General features: G+C 52.1%; 1 protein-coding gene across 1 annotated transcript in view; it reads left to right on the top strand.

Annotated features, from left to right (window-relative positions):
* The window catches only part of FADS2 (fatty acid desaturase 2), a 33,279-nt gene that overhangs the window by 10,821 nt on the left and 8,270 nt on the right, over nucleotides 1-14,188 (top strand). Inside the window, exons 5-6 of the mRNA XM_090260545.1 lie at nucleotides 7,150-7,275; nucleotides 14,003-14,063. Coding sequence (XP_090116671.1) covers nucleotides 7,150-7,275; nucleotides 14,003-14,063 — 187 coding nt within the window. The remainder of the gene's footprint in view (nucleotides 1-7,149; nucleotides 7,276-14,002; nucleotides 14,064-14,188) is intronic.

The following is a 14,188-nucleotide window of genomic DNA, read 5'->3' as shown; positions in this document are numbered from 1 at the left end:
GCTTCCTAAGAAAGGCTGGGTCCTAAAGACTTCCATGCTCCCCACCCTGGCTTGGGAAGTGCTACCTGTCTGGCTTAACTTACCCTCCTGCAACCCTGATGCATCAAGCCCTTGGCTTGCAGGCTCCAGATCTGGTCGGGGGTGAACTACCACTGAACTAGATACCAGTCCCACGGCAAGCGGCTGGCCTGGCCCTGAGCCTGAAGCGGCCTGAGAACCTGGGTTCTTTCCAGAATTTCAGGGGTGAAGGGAGCCGTTGCTCATAGTAGAGCACTTTGTTTCGTTTCATACGCTTTTCTGTTGGACAAACCCCTCCTCAGCATTGGAAAGTAACATTTCCCTCCCGACCCATGGTATTCCCCACGCTCTCAACAAAGATGGGCTGTGTCCTGTTTCCAGATTCTGGGCAGGAGCCAGGGTGGGGGGGTGCTTCCCCTCCTGCCGTCCCTTGGTCCTTGAAGGGCCTGGAGCACAGCTCTTGTGTCATGCGGAAGACAAGGTCAGAACTTAGGATTGGCCTCCGTGGAAAACTCTTAGGAAATTGGAATTCTGGAATGACGGGAAGATGGCACTTGGGCTCAGAGACTAGAGGAGGTCAGGGACATGGGTTCCATTCATGACTCATTAGCCCCCATGCTGGCTGTGTCCTTCATGCTGTGTCTAGGCCAGTGGCAAGGCCACGCAGCTCGCCCAGGGGTGCCCCAAAGCCAGGGCAATCGCAGCAAGCCTGGAATTGCTCTGGCACCCGGTGCCACATTGCCGTAGACAAGTCTTATAAGGCCATTCATTCCTCTGGTCTCTGCTGGGGCAAAAAGGGACTGGAGCATCCCCTTCCACTCAGATGTTTTAGCACAAGCAGTGAGGATAGTGAACAGTGTTCCGGGGGCCTGGAGGCCTTGAGGTGCTGGGATCTGCTGCTGCTTTTTAAAAATATATATTTTATTTAATTTTAGAGAGAGGGGCAGGGAGGGAGAAAGAGAAGGAGAGAAACATCATTGTGTGGTTGCCTCTCACGTACACCCAACTGGGGACCTGGCCTGGAATCCAGGCACATGCCCTGACTGGGAATCAAACCGGCAACCCTTTGCTTCACAGACCAGCGCTCAGTCCACTGAGCCACACCAGCCAGGGCTGGGTCCTGCTTCTTAGTAACGGGCTGTGGGATTGCATGTGTGAACCCTCCACGTCCCGACTTCCCCTCACTCTTCAGCCCAAGCCACTTCCGGTAGACATCTCTTTCAGAGGATGATCTTGCAGAAAGACAGTTCTAAGCACCGTGCCTCTGCTTAAAACCCGTGCGTTGTTCAGCACCGCACTTAGGATGATATGCAAACAGCAGGGCCTGGCGCCCGGCAGACTCTGCATCTGGAGATGGAAACCTGGAAACCTGCCAGCCTTTTAACAACCTCCTCTGGGGCCATCGGGCCATCGGGGCCACGACTAGGGTGAGGCGAGTGAGGCACTCACCCAGGGAGCAAAACTTAAGGGAACATCAACAAATTTTAACTCAGTAATCATAATCACATTTTCAATGCCATATTTTATTGAAAAAGTCAAATTAATGCAAAAAATCCACATTGAACAAAATATCAACATTTTATTTTTAAATTTATTTATTTTTTAAAATAGTTTTTAATTTTTTTTTTTTATTTTTTAGAGAGAGGGGAAGAGAGGGAGAAAGAGAGGGAGAGAAACATCACTGTGTGGTTGCCAACTGGGGACCTGACCCGCAACCCAGGTCTGTGCCTTGACTAGGAATTGAACCAGCGACCTTTTGGTTTGCAGACCAGCACTTAATCCACTAATATTTTTAATTTTTAAGATTTCATTTATTTTATTTTTAGAGAGGGGGGAAGGGAAGGAGAAAGAGGGAGAGAAACATCAATGCGTGTCTGCCTCTCATGCGCCCCCAACTGGGGACCTGGCCTGCAGCCCAGGCATGTGCCCTGACTGGGAATTGAACCCACGACCTTTTGGTTGGCAGGAATGTCAACATTTTAAATAAAGATCAGGACTATGTTGAACCATATTGGAACTGGAGGCAAAAGGAAAAGCTTGTGCCCCTGCATACATGTTTGTACGTGTTCTCTATTTAATGGTTGATTTTTTTCACCCTAGAGCTCTCAAGTAGTTGACAAATATTTAAAAATTGGGAAGTTCGGTGTATTAAAAGCCCCAACATTGACTTTAAGTATATTATTTATACCAAAACAGAATTTACTACTTTATTTCAGTTCATTGAAAATCATTTGTGATGGCCACTTGGTTGAAGTCATCCCACTCAGCAGTTCTCGCCATTGAAAACAAGATGAACCATAAGTAGATCTGGAGAAGATTGTTGATGAGGTTGCATCTGTTCAAACCAGGATGCACCTGTTCGCTTTTCCCTCTGGCTCTGATGTGGCTCTGCCCAGCCCTGCTGGTTGCCATCCTGGGTCTCGGGCCCAAATCAGGGGCCTTCCTTTGGCTTCTGGGACAGCCCACACTCCCCCTCCCTCCATTCCCAAAGTCCTCCCCTGGACTCTTCCCCTCTTGTCACTAAAGCACCCTCACTCGGCCTGGCCCCCGCCTGGCCCGCCTACAGACCAAGTGCAGTCCTAGGCAGCCTCCTGAAACCAGCCCCATCGGCCCCGTCTCAGGGTGGTGTGATGCCTGACTCCCTGACTGGACAAGGGCTTGCCTCTCCTTCCCCACTTCACCCCAGGGCAGGAACCATGGCCACCAGGGCTGGGTCACTGTTCCCGGGCAAGCAGGGCTTCCTGAGAAGGAGGAATCAGGAGGGAGAAGGGGGGCTTTTCCTAGCAAAGATGAACAGAAGAGAAGCACAGCCAAAGCATGATCAGAGCATGAGCTGTCATTCCATCCGAGCTGATGCAGCGGGGCTCCGCCTTGCTGCTGGTCAGCCCATCTTGCTTTTCTCGTTACTCATTCCACAAACACCGTGTTGACTCATAACATGCCTTGTCTCTTAATCTCTTTGTCCCGGAGGCTTTTCCATTTCATTCTTCTCAGGAATTTGGTTGCTTTTGGCAAGAAAGACAGGTGTGTCATCCCATTCCTTCAGTCCTCTAAGCTCTTGCTCCCTAACATTTTGTTTTGCTCTGATGGTCTTTGAGGCCCACCTGCCTTCAGGTGCCCAAGGTCACCCGCAAGGGCCGCGCAAGTGAAATGTTCGTTTTTGCTATTCGTCGTCGGCAGCCGTCCGTCTCGAGAGACGATGGTGTAGCTTCTTAAGAGTCTATCTGCACCGCCGAGAATGGCTGTGCAGTCCGACTCGGGAGTGACACGGTATCTGTCTCCTCCCGTGTTGAATCGACATCTTGCGATGACGCTGGAGTGTCCTCTCCAGTGAAGCTGAAGCTACAGAGCCTGGGCAGGGTGATATGGAGGGTCTGCTGTTGCTATTAGGCCCTTTTGTAAATGGCCAGACCCCTGGCCAGAGCATTGATGGATCCAGGAACAGTTCACCCATGAAGTCGCAATGTGAAGGGCCAGAGTCTTTTTTTTTTTTTTTTTTTCTTTTTAAGTATATTTTATTGATTATGCTGGTACAGTTGTCCCAATTTGTCCCCCTCTGCCCCCCTCTTCCCGGTACCTCCCTTCCCTCCAGCAACCCCCTCCCACTCTCTGCTTAGTTCATTCATGTCCATGGGTTGTGCATATAAGTTATTTGATTCTTTCTCCCTTTCCCATATGATTCTTAACTTCCCCCTGTCTATTCTGTTCCTATCAATTATGCTTCTTAGCCCCTGCACCATTTCCCCATTTCTCTTCCTTCCCCTTCCCCACTGATAACCCTCCACATGATCTCCATATCTAAGATTCTGTTCCTGTTCTGATTGTTTGCTTAATTTGCTTTTGTTTTTGTTTTTTAGGTACAGTGGTTGATAGTTGTGAGTTTGCTGTCATTTTAATGTTCATAGTTTTGATCTTTTTCTTTTTCTTAAACAAGTCCCTTTAACAGTTCATGTAATAATAACCTGGTGATGATGAACTCCTTCAGCTTTACTTTGTCTGGGAAGCACTTCATCTGCCCTTCCATTCTAAATGATAGCTTTGCTGGATAGAGTAATCTAGGTTGTAGGTCCTTGCTTTTCATTACCTTGAATATTTCTTGCCAGTCCTTTCTTGCCTGCAAAGTTTCTTTTGAGAAATCAGCTAATAGTCTTATGGGAACTCCTTTGCAGGTAACACTCTGCTTTTCTCTCGCTGCTTTTAAGATTCTCTCTTTATCCTTAACCTTTGGCATTTTAATTCTGATGTGTCTTGGTGTGGTCCTCTTTGGGTCCAATTTGTTTGGGACTTTCTGTGCTTCCTAGACTTATATGTCTATTTTCTTCACCAAATTAGGGAAGTTTTCTTTCATTGTTTTTTCAAATAGGTTTTCAATTTCTTGCTCTACCTTTTCTCTTCTGGCAACCCTGTGATTAGGATGTTGGCACATTTAAAGTTGTCCCAGAGGTTCGTAAGCCTCTTTTTTGTTTGTTTGTTTGTTTGTTTGCATGCTTATTTCTTCTTTTTGTTCTGGTTGAATGTTTATTTCCTCCTTTTGTTCCAAATTGTTTATTTGAATCCCAGTTTCCTTCCCTTCACTGTTGGTTCCCTGTGTATTTTTCTTTATTTCACTTTGTGTAACCTTCATTTCTTCCTTTTATTTTTTTGCCATACTCTATGAGTTCTCTGAGCATCCTTATCACCCGTATTTTGAATTCTGCATCTGATAAGTTGGCTATCTCCATTTCATTTAGTTATTTTTCTGGGGTTTTGTTCTGTTCTTTCATTTGGGCCATATTTCTTTGCCTCCTCAATTTGGCGGCCTCCTCGTGTTTGTTTCTGTGTATCAGGTAGAGCTGCTTTGACTCCCTGTCTTGGTAGTGTGGCCTGTGTAGTAAAGGCGCCTGTACATTGTGTGGGGCAGAGCCTTAGGTGGCCAGGATAAGGCCACCTGCTTTACTACTATGTGGCTCTGTTCGTGGTGGGGGGGCAGTGCTGCTGCCTGGCTTCTGGTGATTTGCCCAGTGTTTGCTGGGCTTCCAGTCATGTCACCCACTTCCCATATATGACTGGCGCCCTTCCAGTTGCTGCCCTGGGTTTGCATATGTTCTAAGACCATGCGTGCCCTTTAAATGGTAAAAACCTGGCAGTTTCTTCCCCCACCCCAAACCCCACTGGTTATTACAACCAGAGGTCATGGGGGTTTATCTTCCCAGTGCTGGAACCCTGGACTGTGCGATCAGGCCTGGAGATGGGATCACTCACTCCCAGAGTATCCCTCCTGATTTTTATCCCCCACATGAGTGTGGGACCACCCATTCCACCACTGCTGCTGCCACCACTTGTCCAAGCACATGCCTCTCAACCCCATCTCCGTGACTCCACCCCTTCTACTCATCTGGGTGAATGATGGGATCACTCACTCCCAGAGTATCCCTCCTGATTTTTATCCCCCACATGAGTGTGGGACCACCCATTCCACCACTGCTGCTGCCACCACTTGTCCAAGCACATGCCTCTCAACCCCATCTCCGTGACTCCACCCCTTCTACTCATCTGGGTGAATGTGGCTTCTTTAAATCCTTGACTGTTGGACTTCCATATAGTTCAATTTTCTGACAGTTCTTATTGTTACTTGTTTTTGAGATCTGGTTGTAATTCTTTCTATGGCTGTGTAAGGAGGCAAAGCATGTCTACCTTCTCCTCCATCTTGACCAGAAATCCAAGGTCAGAGTCTTATTTCTTTCTGTGCATCACTGGGCCCCTTTGTAGAAGGACAAGCTCTCAAAATGTGTCAAGAGCTTGAGCTATGAGACAGATCCGTGGCCTAGAAAAAAAATACTAACATAATGCTGCTTATTTCCTAGAATCTTTTTTTTTAAATTATTTTTTTAATACGCTTTAGTAGAATCTTAATTTTATACTTACGTGTAAGAACCAGGGAGCTCTTACCAGTGCTTGTTAGCGATTCAGTCTGTTGTCCCTGTAGCCCTGTCCCTGACTCTGTCCTCACCCCTCAGTCTGGCTGTTGGGTTATCACTTGCCAACTACTTCAGGCCCTTGTTTGTTTAGAAAAGCTTTATTGAAATACAATTCACATACTGTCCAATTCGCCCAGTGAAAGCATCTAAGCCAATGACTTAACTATCGTCACAACCCATTTGGGGACATCTTCATTACCCCCAAAAGGAACCCTTGCCTCTTAGCTATTGCCTTTCCATCCTCTCGTCCCTTCCACACACCCCCGACCCTAGCCGTAGGCAACCACCAATCTGTCTCTAGATTTCTCTATTCCGGACATTTCATATAAGTGGAATTATTTATGTGGTCCTTTGGGACCGGCTTCGTTCACTTAGCATGAGGTTTTTCAAGGTCCATCCATGTTGTAACACGTCAGGCATGGCCAAACAGCATTCCATCGTACGGACCCACCACGTTTCACTTATCCAGTTGTCAGTGGTGGGTACTTGGGTTGTTTGCACTTTTGGGTTATTTTGAGTAATGCTGCTGGGAACATTCGTGTACAAGTTCGTGTGTGGCCATGTTTTCATTTCTCCTGGGGAAAGACCGCTTCTTACTTACACGACACGGGCACACAGGGGCTGTGCAGAGGACAAGGGCATGGAGGCTCACAGCTGGTGCTGCGGGAGGGCAGAGACCACCCCACGCCTGCCGAAGCGCTCGCCATGTGGCGGATCCGCGGCAGCGCTCACCCACCGTCACCATCTTACCACTGGGGAAACGGGCCGGGGGACGCAGTGACTTGGCTCCACTCAGAAGTCCTGGCCACGCGGCCGCCAGCATTCTTGACTCAGTACCGGCAGGGCCGCATTCTTTTGCGGTCAGATACCTTTTTTTTCTAAATTGATTTTTAGAAAGAGAGAGACATCAATTTGTTGTTCCACTTATTTATGCACTCATTGGTTGATTCTTGTATGTGCCCTGACTGGGGATCGAACTCGCAACCCTGGCATATCGGAACAACACTAACCAACTGAGCTACCCGGCCAGGGCCAGAGGCCTTTTGTGTAACAAAGAAGCAGCCCTGAGCGTTGCAGGTGCTGAGTGCCTAGCAACTGGCCCCGGGCAGGCCTGTAGCCAGCGAGCTCGAGTCCCCCGGCAGACTGCACGCCTCACCCCCATCTCCCCACACAGGGTGCCTCCGCCAACTGGTGGAACCATCGCCACTTCCAGCATCATGCCAAGCCCAATATCTTCCAGAAGGATCCAGATGTGAACATGCTGCATGTGTTTGTCCTGGGCGAATGGCAGCCCATTGAGGTACAGTGATGGGGGGGCTGGGAGGGTTGACATGGGGAGTGTTTGTCCTGACTGAGGACCGGGAAAGGAGTTCCGTAGGGTGACTGTCGGGCCAGACCTGATATGTACATGGAAACCTCTCCTGGGCGCCCTGAATGATTGAAGCTGCAGTCTCTGTGGCACGGTGTCACGTGTGAATAACAGACACGGCCCCTTATCAGAATTAGATGTCCGCCTGCTCCCGCTGGCCGGGGAAGAACATTTCCTGGCTTGTTTCTTCCCTGGGGAGGGAGGAACCTGGTTACAGTTTTCGAGAAGACACACTTCTAGGGCTCAAACTTGGTCCCCAAAGGCCAGCTCAAGGAAAGCTTATTTGGAAAGTCACAGTCCTTGACACTGGGCGTGATCTGTTCCACCTGCATCACCAACAGATGACAAAGCGAGGCTCCGCGGGAGGAGGGGGTGTGTTCAGGGTCACGTAGGGAATGTGACACAGCTAACCATTTTCTCCCGCTGTCGCATGGCCTTGTTTTAATATCAGTACATTTAAAAAAAAAAAAAAAGATTTTATGTTTATTTTTAGAGAGTGGGGAAGAGAGGGAGAGAAACATCTATGTACAAGAACAACACTGTTTGGTTGCCTCTCCCACGCCCCCAGCCAGGGACCTGACCAGCAACCCAGGTGTGTGCCCTGACTGTGGATCGAACCAGCAACCTTTCGCTTTGTGGGACAACACACAACCCACTGAGCCACGCCGGTCAGGGCTAATATTAATACCTTTTAAAATTTTAAATATAGAACATACTTGTTAGAAGCATTTCAGTGGCACAGAGATACACACAGTTTAAAAATGAGTCTTCTATTATCTCCACCATCCACCTTTGCCCCAGGTGTCATGAGGGTGACCACTGGTGACAGGCTGCCATAGACTTTCTATGTGTGTATAATCATGCATATACCTGTTTCTCAAAAGAAAAAGTTGGGAGTTAGGTGCTCTATTCGTCCACTTGCCACCTCACCAAACATGGACCCCTTTCCGAGAGGCTATGGGCCTCCGCCTGGGGCTGCCCAGTGCTCTGCTCTGTTTCTGTTCCATGATGTGACCCACGCTGTTTTCTAAGGCAGGAACATTGGGTGTTGCGAAAGCTTAATTTCCTTTTAATAAGAGCACTCCCTATTTATTTGAAGAATGTCCTCATTTAATGCACTTTTTTAAAAAGATGGGACCCTTTTTGTGACAGCTTCTGTTATGGTTCAAGTTCCCCCCAAAAATCCACCTACGCTTTGATTTGTGGAACTCCATTGAGGATGTGGAACAAAGATGAGCCCATCCTCGTTGCTTTTGGGCAGATCTTAGCATCGCAGAGCGGGACACAGGGCAGGGGGGCAGGGAGCGTCTGCCCAGTGAGGCCCGCTGACCCCAGTAAGGAGCGGTGTCTCCGATTTTGTCCTGTTCTCAACAGTGTGGGCACCCAAGGCTTTCAACAGGAGAGGAGGGGAGAGCCTCTTCCCCCAGGTCTGGTTTGTACCTCCTCTCTCCCATTTCTCGTCCACCTGAGAGAATATCTGAGCAGAAACATGGGTTTTCTGTGACATCATCAGTTCAAAGGAAAGTCGCCAAAGCGCAGTGCTTTGGAAGCGTGGGGTCTCTGTGCCAAAGTACATGCTTGAGTTTCTAGGAAATGTTGCTAGCTTTGATTAGAGGTGTCTCGATGGTGGCCCTGATTCACTTCGGCCTCCTGGTGAGCGAAGACAAAGCCTCCCTTCCTGGGTGAGGCTTCAGGTTGGTTGGCTGTCTTGACAGATGGTCTGTGTTTCTAACAAGATCGAGTATCACCAGCAATGCTGGCGGGAAGGTGTCTTTCTGCCTGGTGGCCTGTGAAACTTCTTCCAACATCTCCCTCTAGAGACTTCTCCACTGCGGGCTTTTGGGCAGGGGATGGGCAGGAGGTTTGGGGGTCTGGTCACTGTTGCCGGTAGCATTTGAGAAACCTTGGCCTGGGCCACAGTGCTCCGTGCCATCCTCCTCTCTCACACTTCTGGGGGGAAAGGGCAGCTGTTTCTGGATTCCTGGCTGAGCTGTGCCCTGGAAGGGACTCTGGTGACAAGAGGTCTGTTGGCACTCGTCCCATGCCAGACCCGCATGGCACAGCAGGGTCAGCCTCCAGAGCAAGGAGGCCAGGGCTCTTATCTCTGTACCATAAACAAACCAGCCCTGCTGGGCACTCCAAAGGGCTGCCCCGCACGCAGCGATGTAAGCAGGGGCCTCCTAGCTGGTTTTCTGTCTTTTGGTCTTCTTTATGACTTCCGGGAGAATTTCCTGTTTGTTTTATATAGCAAGGTGTATTCGTCACCCCTCTACCTTGTCCCCCCCCCCCCGAGAGTCCTTTCATTCCTTTTATGTGTAAGCAGTCCTTCATACCTACTATTTTCAGTGTTGTATAGTTTTGCTTTTGAGGGTTTAACTTTTGCCCAATGGGATTGGGCTAAGATGATCTTCTGCCTTCACATTTCTCCAGAGGCAGCCTGTTTCCTAGTTCCCCCGTCGGGTCACATTGCTCGTCCCTTCTCGCTGAACCCCGGCACCCGGGCTGGGCTGGGCTGTCTATCCTGGTGCTGGATGGTGTCTGTGTGACTTGGGCATCACCCCAATCTATCCTCGGCTACCCTTCCTTTTCTAGAAAGAAATTACACCTTTTTATTCAGTTTTCCATCCAGGAATAAGGCATCTTTCTTTCTTCACCCAAGCCTCCTTTTATATTTCTTGGAAAGGTTCCATACTTTTATTTCATACTTTTCTTTTCATACTTTTCTTGATCTGTCTCATGGAGGTTCCTTTTTCTGCTTCATCTTGGCTATTTTGTACTTTCATCACTATGAGTGGGGTTTCTCCGGTGTGCCCAGAAGCTGTTGATAGTTGGCTAACTAGTTGTCCGAGGGATGTGCACTTATGTCTTTTTGTGATTCTGCTTGCTTTTCAGTTGGGCAGCCAATCAGCTCCTTGAAAATAATGAAAATTTAGTCTCTTTCTTTCTACTAGCTCCACACTCTTATTTCTGGTGTGGGTTTATGACATTTGTGGGGCTTCCAGAACAGACTTGAACGGCAGTGATGTCCGTGGCTCAGTGGCGGTCTGGTTTGCTCATCCTCCTTTCCTGGCCCCGCCACGGAGGCCATGGTCCCCGTGGCTCTGCGTGGCTCTGCGTGTCTCTGCCTCTCTGCCTGAGAGCCTGCTTTTCCACCCACCTGGGGTGCTCTCCCCGCCCCTGGGCCTGCTCACCGCTGACCCACCAGGCTTCCTGACTCAGCCAGCCTTCGGTGAGCAGGCCCAGTGGCCGGCCTCCCCTGGAATGACCACGCCCTCCTCTCGGGGCCGTGGACGGGCGTTGGCGGTTTTGCCAGTCGCGCGTGCCTGCTGTGGCCCTGCTGATCGTTCTCTCTGTGTGAGTTTGCAGGTTCCCAGGGGCTGAGGCTGGACTTGGCCACAGCGCCCCTCCTCCACTCCTCAACAGACAAGGAAGGCCCTTGTCCTTCCTTAGACATTTTGTTCCAAAGCTGAAAAGTCCCCTGTACATGCCCTGGCACCCAAGCCCGTAATCCAAGGCTGGCCTTGTGGTCCACAGAGAGGCTGAGCCCGGGAGGGCCCGCCAGCCGGGCCAAAGGGTTGCGGACCTCCAAGAAGCCGAGCCAGCCGGCCTGTGCTCCCCCTCCTTGTGCCCCCGGCCTGTGTCCCCAGTCAGCCTCAGTTTGGGAAGGCGTCAAAGAGAGCCCTGTGTGCCACCATCTTCTTCTTGGGGTCTGGACACACAAGCCACCCGTGCCCCGCTTGAGAGAATGCGCCCTCTGTCCTCCCAGCATCTCCCCTCTGACAGCCCCACTGCCCTGGGCTTTCTCCCTGTGTGTGGTGAGGGGAGAGAGGCGGGGGTCCCGGTGGGGATGCAGGCCGACTCTCAGCGCGTGAGTCCGGGGCCCGGCACTGTGCCGAGCGCTGCATGCGGGTCCCCACCAAGCCTTGCTGAGCCCTGAGGCGGGTGCTGTGAACACGCCCACTTTCCAGGCAGAACAACTAAGGCTGAGAGGGACGAAGTAACTCGCTCAAGGTTACCGCTAGAAAGGCAGCACCGCCATCATCTGGCCCTGAGCCAGGACTTCTGGGTCCTCTGGGACCCTGCCTAGGACCACCACCTGTCGGGCATTAGGAAAATGTATTTGTTGGGTCAATCCAGCTTTCTGATGAAGGAAGAAGCAGGAGCCCCCCTGCCCCCCCGCTCCCAGCTTGATACTTTCTAAAATACCTCTCTCGCCCCTTCGCGGTGCCCATGACTTATTAGACAGCTGGGTTTTGGCAGAGGACTGCGCGTGGGAAGACGAGGACCAGAAAGGCAGCCCTACGCGGGCCCGGCCTCGGCCAGCCACAGTTGCATATTCTGGTTTTGAGAGGAAAACTCGTGCTGTGGGTCAGCCACACCCTGACCGATGGCCTGGCAGATGCCCCAGCTCAAGATGGGATAGACGCACGGTGGCGCTTCCGTGTGTCAACACACACAGGTGCACGTGTAACCGTGACCGACCATCCCTTCACGGTCCCGAAGGGCTGTTATACCCACTTCGTCTGCTGGGCCCTCAACAACCTTGTGAAGTGCCCATCAGCCCCCACCTGACAGATGAGGAGCCCAAAGCGCGTGGGGTAGGCGGTGATGGAGCAATTTGCTCAAATAATAACTTGGTTCCAGGTCTCGAGCTGCCCTTATCCTGGCGACCTCAGGGGCTGATGGAGAGCCCTGCCACTGCCCCGTCAGCAGGGACCCATCAGCCCCCAGGCCATTCTGGGGCACCAAAGGGACACACATAGGAGCCGGTTGTGGTCACCCCGGTGGGAGCTGGGGGAGCATCAGCCCCTGTCATCCCTGTCACCACCCCACAAAGGTCACCGTAAATAAATGAAAACTATGCTTCTGTGCAAATGCAGCTTGAAAGGAATTCCCAGGTGACTCCCCTGGACCTCCCCAAGCAGGTCGGTCGCCCCTAAGGCCTTCTGTGGGGAGCCTCTGGTCTCTGCTGACTTGCCTAGGCTCATGAAGCCTTAGTGTGGCGAGCCTGACCAGTTCGAGAGGGTCCTCTGAGCTGCGGGGCAGAGAGATGGGGAGGGCTCCTGTCCAGGGCCCGAGAAGCCTGCAAAGGTTGGGCTTGTGGGCCTCTTTCCTGGCCTCTGCCAGGAAGTTGGAGCAGGACCCAGGGGCCATATGCTCCCCAGACCCTTGGGCAGCTGTACTCTCCCCCTCCCCCCAGGATGGCCACTCGGGGCTCCCTTCCCCCAGTGCTGGCCCCTCCCCCACCTCTGAGGCCTCCCTGGCTGGGAGATCTCCAAGGTCAGCCTCAGCCCTGGCCTTAATGGCAGTCTTTGAGCAAATGGACACACTTTCTGGGGACAAGCGGGACCCCTGCCAAAGCACAGGAGGGCTCACAGAACTGAGGGATAGGTTCTGGTGGTGCCTCAGTCGGTGAGCAGCCACCATGGCCGCTGGCACCAGGGTGGGCATCCTGGGGACAGGCTGGGCTCTGTTCCTGTCCAGGGCCCCTCCTTTCAGGAGTGCACAGACCCCCCCGGTGATTTGAACAATCACTTTCCTCTCTGCTCTCCCCTGGAGAACAAGGGGCATTGGCCTGGACAACCCTCAGAATCTGTCCGTCTACCTGGCTTTGACTTCCTGGCAATAAGCAGAAGTGGACATTGTTGGCAGAGGGTGGCTCTGGCCTTCAGGTCCAGGGAAGGGTTGCCAAGGGGCAGTGCCCCTGGGGTCAGCACCTGGCATTTTAGACCCATGTTCTCATTGGTTGTTCTTAACAACTGGTGATATGGATGCCAAACCGCTTAGCGGGGCTGCAGGTCTCGGCTCCATCCCGGGCTACCCGCCCAGCCCCAGGCAGGGCAAGCAGGAGCAGGTGCCACCCTGCGAGCAGCATCTTTTGGTCTTAGCCTCCAAGGAGCAGGCTGGACTGTAGGATTAAAGGGCTGCCGGGACCCCGTGGGCTATGGCCTTCCCGCTTCCTACATTGAGGGTGCCCCAGCCCAGCCCTCCTTCTTTGGCATATCCGGGCGGCAGGCTGCCCAGGGGTGCAGGCTCCAACAGGGAGGGAACTGGTACCCTGGGAGGAGTGATTAGCTTTGGGAATTGCCAAAGGCTCCCAGGAGGTAGATGCTCCCAGCCTGCTGGCTATTCATAAATCCCCAGGCCCTTGCCTGGGTTTTTGCAGCTGCTTCAGGCTCTGGAGAGCTCCCCAAGATGACCCAGCAGCTTTTGTCCCTCCCTCTAGGGGCCTGTGCCCCTGTGTGAGTTGTTTGGTTGTGCATGCATGCAGCAAACAGCTATTTAGTGACTGTCACCTGGGCTCTGAGTCAGCTTTCTGAGGTCCAGATCCCAGCTGGGCCCCTTCTCGTGTGGCCTTGGGTAGTGACTTGGCCCAGAGCCTTAGCTGCAGAAGTGCCAGTTTGGCTCATGGACTCCGGGAGGGGGGCATGGGCTGAGGCCTGCATGCAGCATGGGGACAGCTGTTAGCCAGGGTGGCTGGGAGCCGAGAGGGCCAGAGGGGTCCAGGCTTGGGGGGCTCGGGGTGCAGACCGACAGCAGAGGGACAGAGGCCCCCTGCGTAGAGGGAGAGATGTTGGCTACAGAGTGGGGGGCGGGGGGGCATGGGAGGCTGGGTCCTAGGGGTGCCGAGCACTCACGGTCTCTGCTCTCTCCTCAGTATGGCAAGAAGAAGCTGAAATACCTGCCCTACAACCACCAGCACGAGTACTTCTTCCTGAGTGAGTTGCGGGGGTGGGGGGCACAACCTCACCCCAGCCTCCCTCACCCCGTCTAGTCTCTTCCCGCTGACACCCTTTTCACTCAGAAAGTGACAGTAAACCTAGAAAAAGGGAGGCCATAGCAT

This window comes from Furipterus horrens, unplaced genomic scaffold (assembly GCF_987537825.1).
Source record: "Furipterus horrens unplaced genomic scaffold, mFurHor1.1.pri manual_scaffold_2, whole genome shotgun sequence".
Taxonomy (NCBI): Eukaryota; Metazoa; Chordata; class Mammalia; order Chiroptera; family Furipteridae; genus Furipterus; species Furipterus horrens.
Note: the sequence above shows the minus strand (reverse complement) of the source record. Positions and strands in the feature narration are given on the sequence as shown.